Consider the following 10,695-nt stretch of genomic DNA (forward strand, 5'->3'; position numbering starts at 1 on the left):
ATTATACAACACTATACTATACAACACTATACTATACTATAGAACATTGTACTATACTATACTATACTATACTATACTATACTATACTATACTATACTATACCATCCCTTTACTATAATTACGCTATACAACACTATACAACACTATACTATACTATACTATACTATACCATACTATACTACACTATACTACACTATACTATACAACACTATACTAAACTATACTATACAACACTATACTAAACTATACTACACTATATTATACAACACTATACTATACAACACTATACTATACTATAGAACATTGTACTATACTATACTATACTATACTATACTATACTATACTATACTATACTATACTATACTATACAACACTATACCATCCCTTTACTATAATTACGCTATACAACACTATACAACACTATACTATACTATACTATACTATACCATACTATACTACACTATACTACACTATACTATACAACACTATACTAAACTATACTACACTATACTATACTATAATATACTACACTATATTATACAACACTATACTATACAACACTATACTATACTATAGAACATTGTACTATACTATACTATACTATACTATACTATACTATACTATACTATACTATACTATACTATACAACACTATACCATCCCTTTACTATAATTACGCTATACAACACTATACAACACTATACTATACTATACTATACTATACTATACTATACTATACTATACTATACTATACTATACTATACTATACAACACTATACCATACTTTACTATACTTATACTATACAACACTATACTATACAACACTATACCATCCCTTTACTATACTTATACTATACTATACTATACTATACTATACTATACTATACTATACTATACTATACAACACTATACTATACAACACTATACCATCCCTTTACTATACTTATACTATACAACACTATACTATATTATACTATATTATACTATACAACACTATACCATCCCTTTACTATACTATACTATACTATACTATACTATACTATACTATACTATACTATACCATCCTTTTACTATACTATACTATACTATACTATACTATACTATACTATACTATACTATACTATACTATACTATACTATACTATACTATACAACACTATACTATACAACACTATACCATCCCTTTACTATACTATACTATACTATACTATACTATACTATACTATACTATACTATACTATACTATACTATACCATCCCTTTACTATACTTATTCTATGCAACACTATACTATACTATACTATACTATACTATACTATACTATACTATACTATACTATACTATACTATACTATACAACACTATACCATCCCTTTACTATACTATACTATACTATACTATACTATACTATACTATACTATACTATACTATACTATACTATACCATTCCTTTACTATACTTATACTATACTATACTATACTATACTATACTATACTATACTATACTATACTATACTATACTATACTATACTATACAACACTATACTATACTATACAACACTATACCATCCCTTTACTATACTTATACTATACTATACTATACTATACTATACTATACTATACTATACTATACTATACTATACTATACAACACTATACCATCCCTTTACTATACTTATTCTATGCAACACTTTACTATACTATACTATACTATACTATACTATACTATACTATACTATACTATACTATACTATACTATACTATACAACACTATACTATACTATACTATACTATACTATACTATACTATACTATACTATACCATCCCTTTACTATACTTATACTATACAACACTATACTATACAACACTATACCATCCCTTTACTATACTTATACTATACTATACTATACTATACTATACTATACTATACTATACTATACTATACAACACTATACCATCTCTTTACTATACTTATACTATACTATACTATACTATACTATACTATACTATACCATCCCTTTACTATACTTATACTATACAACACTATACTATACTATACTATACTATACTATACTATACTATACTATACTATACTATACTACACTACACTATACTATACAACACTATACCATCCCTTTACTATACTTATACTATACAACACTATACTATACTATACTATACTATACTATACTATACTATACTATACTATACTATACTATACTATACTATACAACACTATACCATCCCTTTACTATACTATACTATACTATACTATACTATACTATACTATACTATACTATACAACACTATACCATCCCTTTACTATACTTATTCTATGCAACACTTTACTATACTATACTATACTATACTATACTATACTATACTATACTATACTATACTATACTATACTATACAACACTATACCATCCCTTTACTATACTATACTATACTATACTATACTATACTATACTATACTATACTATACTATACTATACTATCCCTTTACTATACTTATTCTTTGCAACACTTTACTATACTATACTATACTATACTATACTATACTATACTATACTATACTATACTATAATGTGCTTTATTATACTATACAACACTACTATACTATACTATACTATACTATACTATACTATACTATACTATACTATACCATCCCTTTACTATACTTATTCTATGCAACACTATACTATACTATACTATACTATACTATACTATACTATACTATACTATACTATACTATACAACACCACTATACCTATACTATACTATAATGTGCTTTATTATACTATACTATTATCGAATGCTTTACTATACTATACTATATTATACTATATTATTCTATACTATACTATACTATACTATACTATACTATACTATATTATAATATTCTAATAATATGTAGCTTATAAACAAGTAACAATCATGTAATTACACACAAGTTAAAAAAATAAGCTTGTCACGGAATTGGAGTGTATTTTAAATATATAAATAAATTAATTAATAAAAAAAGGTTTTTATAAATATATACTATACTATTAATAAACCTCAATTGCAAAACACTAATGATTAAAAATAAGTTTTTTTATTTTAATAATAGTAATTATAATAAACAAACAAATAAGTAAATTTAAATCCACATAAAAAAAATTAAAGATTCACACTTATTTCTGTTTGTTTATTTAAAACATTTAAATAGCAATAAAAAAAATTCTGTAGGAGAGATGATGGGTGGAGATGCTAGAGATATGGAGATGGAGACAGGAAATGTGGCGTTGAAAAAAATAGGATATTGTCATTTGATTTATATACTAACCATAGTTACTATATTATATTATATTATATTATATTATATTATATTATATTATATTATATTATATTATATTATATTATATTATATTATATTATATTATATTGTGTAGATTATCAACAAAAACAATGATGCAATTATTAATAAGTTAAATGAATAAGTTTCTCATTAAAAGCTCATCATTTTATTAATAAAAAGTGTTTTTTTAAAGATATAAAATCCAATTCATAAATCTCAATGTAAAAAAACTCTAACACTTTAAAAAATACTTTTCTCAAACTATAATCTTAATTACAGCAATAATAACAAACAAACAAGCAAATAAATAAAGTCCACATACTTTTAAGCAAATTAAAGAATCACACTTGTTGCAAATTATGCAAATGAAAATGCACACAAAAGGAACAATAAACCTAAACTGTGAAATATAGAAAAAAAGAATAAATTGTGAGGAAATTCCTTGTATTTGTTTCTTCCTATATTCACTATATTCTAATGAAAAACGGTCAAATGCATACACAGTAAAGACGAAAGTGCATCAAGGAATCAAGTGATTCGTCATGTGACTTGCTGCTCATGTGACTTTCTGCAGCAACTTCAAGTGAATTATGACACTGCAACGTGTTCCGTAAGTGTGTGGAACATAGGACCTACATGAGGTGTGTGTACACAACACAGGGCTGTGAGAAATTTTAAGGGTAAATGAACTTATATCAGTGATGATTTATTGGTGATTGTGGGCTGTTTGTTTATAATACATTTTCAGGACATTTCCTGTTCATCTGTGACGTCCAGTAGAACAGATGTGACACAGGTCACTGTGTGTTGTCTCCTTGCTGTTGTACAGGTGAGCGCCTAAACTCGGTACTGTTCCTGGGGTATGTCCCTCTGCTGTCAGCGCTGACGCAATCCACCACGAGCCGAACAAAGTAGCCTCTGTCAGCTCGGGATTCCCTCTGCACAATGCAGAGCCTTCAGCTCGACGCCGGCTGGGGCTTGGATTAAACAACATCCCGAATTACCGAAACTTCCCCTAAAATGTGATAAAGAGGCAAAGCAGGCAATCACGTCATTATTACGTTTCTGAACCAAGGCATGCAACCTACTTCTGTTCTGAACAATGAGGCACGAGAAGGCCTAACCACACGCTCTCACTCTCACACACACACACACACACACACACACACACACACACACACACACACACACACACACACATTCACATTGTACAGAAAAGGAACTGGTCAGTCGAAAAACACAAGAAAATCCTGTTTTAACTTCATCAACTTGCTAAAAAAACTTGTATTTTGAAACCTTTGGGTTGGTGTTTGTGTGTGTTCAGCATATGAAGGTGGATTGCATGACTGGAGTTTCCTCAACACACAAATTCAGCGATCTTTAGCTTTTTCATTTTTTCCAGTTTAAGATGTGATTGGAAATTTGACCATAGTGGATCCTGGTCATGCAGGTCCAGGTCTCTGGGGAATAAATGTTTTTTGCTTTATAATATTACGTGTTTCTTTCTTCAGGAAAATGTTTCTAACTCACAGATTTTCTGCTGTATATTTCCACACCACCTCAAAGACAAAATACCAAACGTTTTAATACTGTTTTCTTCATCTTGTGCACAAAAGATCTTGAATGGCCTGCTAGTGACCTCTTGAACACCTTCAACCCCAGGCCTTCTCACCTCACAAACATCACTTTACTGACACCTTTGTGGCTGAATGAATCTCCACAAATCTCCACAAAATCTAGTGGAACATCTTCCCAAAAGAGTGGAGCTTCTTATAACAGAAATATAGAGGAATGTGGAATTGGATACTCAGGAAGTGCATACCTGTCTGACGGTCAGGGTTCACACGCTTTTTTAATATAGTGCATACTAAAAAATTGATTCTTAAAGGATCTGGGTGGATTTACTAGACATTCAGGACAGATTATTTTGCACTATAACATACAGCACTTTTATAAATGATTATACGTTTCTGACTCACGTTTCTCACACTCTCAGATAAGAAGAATAATGTCTATTTTCTAATTACCCTTCTCCCTAAAACCCCGTATCTTTCATATTCTTTAAAATTGAATTACTTTTTAAGTACATTTTAACAGCTACACTATAGGAATAAAGGTACCAATAAAGGCCCTTTCCTTGCCGTTATAATCACATTCGGTTGTACTTTAAGTATAATAATTTGACTTAATTTGAGTCTAAGGACTACTAGGGTTTCTTGAAAGGTTTCTTCTGGTCCAGGTAGGCATCAAAAGTACTAGAGGTGCACTTAATGATAAGGTTGATGGTAGTGAGTTGTTAGATGATTGGTGCAAACTTTTTTTCTGAGACTATAAGAACAAAGAAATCAAACAAAAAATCTGTGCATGCGCTTTACCATTTGCAAATGTTTCCTTTTGCAGTAAATAATGCACAGAAAATGTAAAAAAAATTTAATTAAATAAAAAAAAAAACACGTGCTCTGAGCTTTGTGTGAATGCCTGAGAATCTCTGAACAAGTGCGCCACCCGAGACCAAGTGCGCAAAAACCACACACACAAGCGGCTTTCTGTTTTCTCTCTCCCCGGTCCAGAGCGCGTCAGTGGCTGACGCCGATGACGTGCGCGTCGCTGGCACGTGGGCTGCGGCGTTCCGAGTGCATAAACAAAGGCACGTTGCGCTCGAGCGCCAGTCGCGTTCACGCCGCGGAGCGAGGACGCGCCCGGGGACGCGCCGTGAAAGCTGCTTTCTTTCTTTCTTTTCTTTTCTTTTCTTTCCCTTTACTTCAGAGAGTCATTCCAAGATGGACAAAGAGCTTAGAACATTATACGGACATTAAGGTAAAGTGTAGATTTTATCACAGGTTATTTCTCTCTTTTTCTCTTTCTCTTTCTCCTTTTCGTTCTCTCCAACTTTATTTAACAATTTTGAGAAAACTAAAAAATTTTTTCCCCTCGCAGGACAGAAAGAATTAAAGGACGCACTGGTGCACAGTGAGAACAGCAGCGATTTCACGAGAATCCAAATCAACAGGTGTGTAAACGGAAATCAGCAGTAATAATAATAATAATAATAATAATAATAATAATAATAATAATAATAATAATAATAATAAACGCACATAAAAGAACAGAATCTAGATTCAATACTGTAAATGGCCAGGTGATTAGGAGGAAAGTTCTCCAGGTGTTTGGGAACGTGAGTTGATGTTCTTGCTTCTCCTCAGAGATGCCCTGCGTGCAGGCTCAGTATGGCACCTCTCCTCCAGGTGCGAGTCCTGCGTGTCAGAGCTTCAGCTACAGCGAGTACAGCTGCGATTTCCTTACACCCGAGTTCGTCAAGTTCAGCATGGACCTGACCAACGCGGAACTCGCCGCCGCGTCCTCATCGCTGCCCAGCTTCAGCACCTTCTCCGAGGCGTCGGCCGGTGCGAGCTACGAGGCCAAGCCGCCGTGCCTGTACCAGCTCCCCCACTGCGCCGAACACCTCTCGGTCAAGTCGGAGGACGGGGCCGGGGCGCACGCTGGATACGCGCACCAGCAGCACCATCATCATCATCATCACCAGCAGCAGCAGCAGCAAATGCATGCCCAGCAGCACGCTGAGGACCCCACGGTCTCCGCCGCTGCCGCCGCCGCAGCCGCCTCCTACTACAAACCGTGTCATTCGGGCTTCGCTCCGGCGTGGGACGACGCGTCATCCATGCACGGCTTCCATCCGACCTACCTGATGGATCACCAGCGCAAGAACGCCGTGACGCGCTTCTTCTCTCTCAAGCCGTCCACGCCGGGGGGCGCGCACGTCTCCGCGTGTCACATGCGCTTCGACGGCGCCGCGCCGCACGGATTCGCCCCGCTCAGGAAGCAGCAGCACCAGAACCAGCAGCAGCACCAACAGCACCAACACCACAGTCTGGGATTCGCGCATCATAGCCTGCACATCAGCCACGGACGCGTCCTGATGGAAAGCCCCGCCGTGGTTTCTTCCTCATCGGCTTCGTGCTCGCCCACTGCCACGCGCGGCCCCACGCATGGAGAGGGCCTGTGCGCGGTGTGCGGGGACAACGCGGCGTGTCAGCACTACGGAGTGCGCACGTGTGAAGGCTGCAAGGGCTTCTTCAAGGTATGATGTGGAAAAGTTGATCGCAACTACACCATTTCTTTTTTCTTTTCCTTTCCGATTACGCATTCTTTACCTGGAACTTCTTTCTAAAAAATATATTTATTATCTAAATGAAAACTTTGTACTTTTAAGCTCTAAAAACAACTAAAGTGCAGATTAGTACACCTTTATCTCACTCTTCTGAATAATCCATTGTTCCTCATCAAAGCAGGAATCACCTTTAGTACATTTAGTGTATATTTTATTCTGGAACGCACACATGGTGCTTCATTAAGTTCATATAAATAAATCATTTTTTTATTATAAATAAAATCCTCCTAAAAGTGGTTCAGTTGTACATTTAAACTACAAATCTGACAACAGCACAGCAAAATCTGCATTTCTGAATCTGGATGTAGGTTTAATTGGAGAATAGAAAATAATAATATATTTAAAATAAATAAATAAATAAGCAAATTGTTTTATTTTGCAAGTTTAAGAAGTGAACATCATTTTTATATCTGCCCAATTCCTCTTTATTGGGTGGAGTGGTACCGTAATCTTAATAAATATGAATATTTTCAAGGACAAAATTCACTTTTCTAGGTGAATAGTCAGGAAATGCAGTTCGGTACAGTTTATTCTGAGATCATTTGATAAAAAAAAAAGGCAAAAAATAATCTAAAGATGAGCAAACGAGAATAACTGATAAGGAACGTAACGCTTTGTGAATTGTTGGCAACCCAGAAATGAGTACATTTACATTTCTTTCCATATCTAGACAAGAGAAATTATAACAACTACTACAGAAAACTACAGATAAACTACTGTTTAAGCACCGGTGCGATGTGACTGCGTTCATGTTCTTTAGGAGGAATTTTATGTCTGGGCAATGGGGGATGGAGATGTGGGGATTGTCAGAGGGGGATGAGGGCTGGAGGAGAGCGAAGGGAGAGGTGAAATTCCCAGCCGCCTCTTTAGCTCGCCATGTCGTGATGGGATAATTGCTCTAATCCGACAAGAGGGGTCAGAGAGGCGGCGCCGTGGGACCCCCCGATTTATGACGGTCCACGGTTGTGTATTTACCCAGCGTGTGCCCCGTCCTGCTCCTGAATGTATTAGGCAGCTTTGCTTTGTGGAGCGCAGACTCGAGAGCCTCTTGTTCTAGAATGAATCCGCACTCCGTCAGATATACGCGCTCGCTAACCCAGTGTTGTCTTTCTGTAGCGCACGGTGCAGAAAAATGCCAAATACGTGTGTCTGGCAAACAAAAACTGCCCCGTGGATAAGCGGCGGAGGAACCGGTGCCAGTACTGTCGCTTTCAGAAGTGCCTCGTGGTCGGGATGGTAAAAGAAGGTGACATGATAATAGTTTTAATTCTTACAGCATTGACATTTGTGTGTGTGCGAGATCTTGGTTTTAATCAGACAACTTTTTTTAAATAGTTGTAAGAACGGACAGTTTAAAAGGCAGACGAGGTCGTCTTCCATCCAAACCCAAGGGCCCCCAGGACATCCCCACCTCCTTATCACCTGCCAATCTTCTGAGTGCCCTGGTGAGGGCCCACATGGACTCGAACCCCTCTGTAGGCCGTCTGGATTATTCCAAAGTGAGTCCCTAAGATCAAAAAGTTGTACAGAAGTGAAACGACTGTAGTTTTCTTTGTTGATTAGTTTTGTGCGTGAATCGAATTTTCAGAATAACAGAATGATTTCCTGTCCAGTTTCAGCCCAACCTGGACTTCCAGAGTGCAGGAGATGAGACCCTTCACATCCAGCAGTTTTATGACCTCCTAATGGGCTCCATGAGCATCATCCGTGGCTGGGCAGAGAAAATGACTGGTTTCACAGAGCTCCCAAAGTGCGACCAGGAGCTGCTGTTTGATTCCGCCTTCCTGGAGCTTTTTGTCCTGCGCTTAGCGTACAGGTAAGATGTTTCTTCTGTGTTATTCTCGGCAACATCTTCACACCCATCTCTCAATCTCAAACTTGATCTAATCTGAATTTCATCCTTGCAGATCGAACCTGATGGAGGACAAGCTGATTTTCTGCAGCGGCGTCGTCTTGCATCGGTTGCAGTGCGTGCGAGCGTTCGGAGAGTGGATCGACTCGATTGCAGAGTTCTCCTCAAGCCTCCAGAGCATGCGTGTAGATGTCCCGACGTTCTCCTGCATGGCTGCTCTCACCATAATCACAGGTGACCTGCAGAATTCATGCAAACACACAACCTTTTCTTCTTTTTTCATCCTGCCATATTAAATCTCTCTCTCTTTTTGTTTATTCCTGCAGAGCGACACGGCCTCAAAGAGCCCAAAAAGACCGAGGAGCTTCAGAGCAAGATTTTAACCTGCATAAAGGATCACGTGTCCTGCAGTGGACATTTGTCCAAACTGCTGGCCAAGCTTCCCGAGCTGCGCACTCTGTGCACGCAAGGACTTCAGCGCATCTTTTACCTGAAGCTTGAAGACTTGGTTCCAATGCCCGCCATTATCGAGAAGCTCTTTCGTGACACATTACCGTTCTGATTACGTGGAACTCAGAGTTTTATACCATGTTACTAAAAAGCTACTCAAGAAGGAGATTTTTCTTCCACTTTCCTCGGAGGTCCAGACGAAGGTCTGCGATGTGCAGCAACATGCTGAGAGAGCTGAGAGCACATCCGAGGAGTCGCCAGTTTGTGTTTTTTATTCTTGTTGGAAAATGGATTCATCTCACGAGCTCCTAAACCACTTATTCACCCTTTAAGCCTGCAGACGTCGTCATCGTAACCTTTATAACTGCTTATTTTCACTATTGTTTCATGGGTATATGATGATACGCTTTATAACTGAATAATAAGTTCAGATTTGGGATTATAAAGGGTCATATATCGTTACGATTAATCCACAATACAGCAATGCAGATGAGAGATATAAGCTATTGTTATACATCTATGCATGTGGCGATGGAGAAAGATAGATAGAGAGAGAGAGAGAGAGAGAGAGAGAGAGAGAGAGAGAGAGAGAGAGAGAGAGAGAGAGAAAAAGAGTACTACAAAAACTGGCTTTCTTTTGGATCACAGCAGCAGATTTGACAAATTTTGGGACAAATGAGGATAAACAATGAATGATGGTAATAATGGAGCAAATAAAATAAATAAATAATTAACAAACAAATAAATAAAATAACATACAAGAACATGACTCCATAACTAACTATCATTTTTTTGGAGGGCAAATAAAATTTTCAATTGTTATACTGCTAATGGACACATGCCCCCCCCCCCCCCCCACCCCCCATGTCG

At 36.8% G+C, this 10,695-nt stretch overlaps 1 protein-coding gene and 1 long non-coding RNA gene across 2 annotated transcripts in view; both read left to right on the top strand.

The window, feature by feature from the left end:
• Positions 1-3,911: 3,911 nt before the first annotated feature.
• On the top strand, positions 3,912-4,459 carry LOC310717907. The gene is made up of 3 exons (XR_014531006.1): positions 3,912-3,975; positions 4,083-4,130; positions 4,169-4,459. It is a non-coding gene; the product is annotated as an uncharacterized lncRNA (long non-coding RNA).
• Positions 4,460-5,978: 1,519 nt separating this feature from the next.
• nr4a2b (nuclear receptor subfamily 4, group A, member 2b) overlaps positions 5,979-10,695 on the top strand; it is a 5,282-nt gene continuing 565 nt past the window's right edge. Inside the window, exons 1-8 of the mRNA XM_083525503.1 lie at positions 5,979-6,151; positions 6,272-6,344; positions 6,538-7,433; positions 8,640-8,769; positions 8,859-9,022; positions 9,137-9,339; positions 9,431-9,609; positions 9,702-10,695. The exon at positions 9,702-10,695 is cut by the window's right edge and continues 565 nt beyond it. Coding sequence (XP_083381629.1) covers positions 6,540-7,433; positions 8,640-8,769; positions 8,859-9,022; positions 9,137-9,339; positions 9,431-9,609; positions 9,702-9,937 — 1,806 coding nt within the window. The 5' untranslated portion in view covers positions 5,979-6,151; positions 6,272-6,344; positions 6,538-6,539 and the 3' untranslated portion in view covers positions 9,938-10,695. The remainder of the gene's footprint in view (positions 6,152-6,271; positions 6,345-6,537; positions 7,434-8,639; positions 8,770-8,858; positions 9,023-9,136; positions 9,340-9,430; positions 9,610-9,701) is intronic.

The sequence above is a fragment of the Silurus aristotelis genome, assembly GCF_946808225.1.
Source record: "Silurus aristotelis genome assembly, chromosome: 2".
In the NCBI taxonomy this organism is placed as follows: Eukaryota; Metazoa; Chordata; class Actinopteri; order Siluriformes; family Siluridae; genus Silurus; species Silurus aristotelis.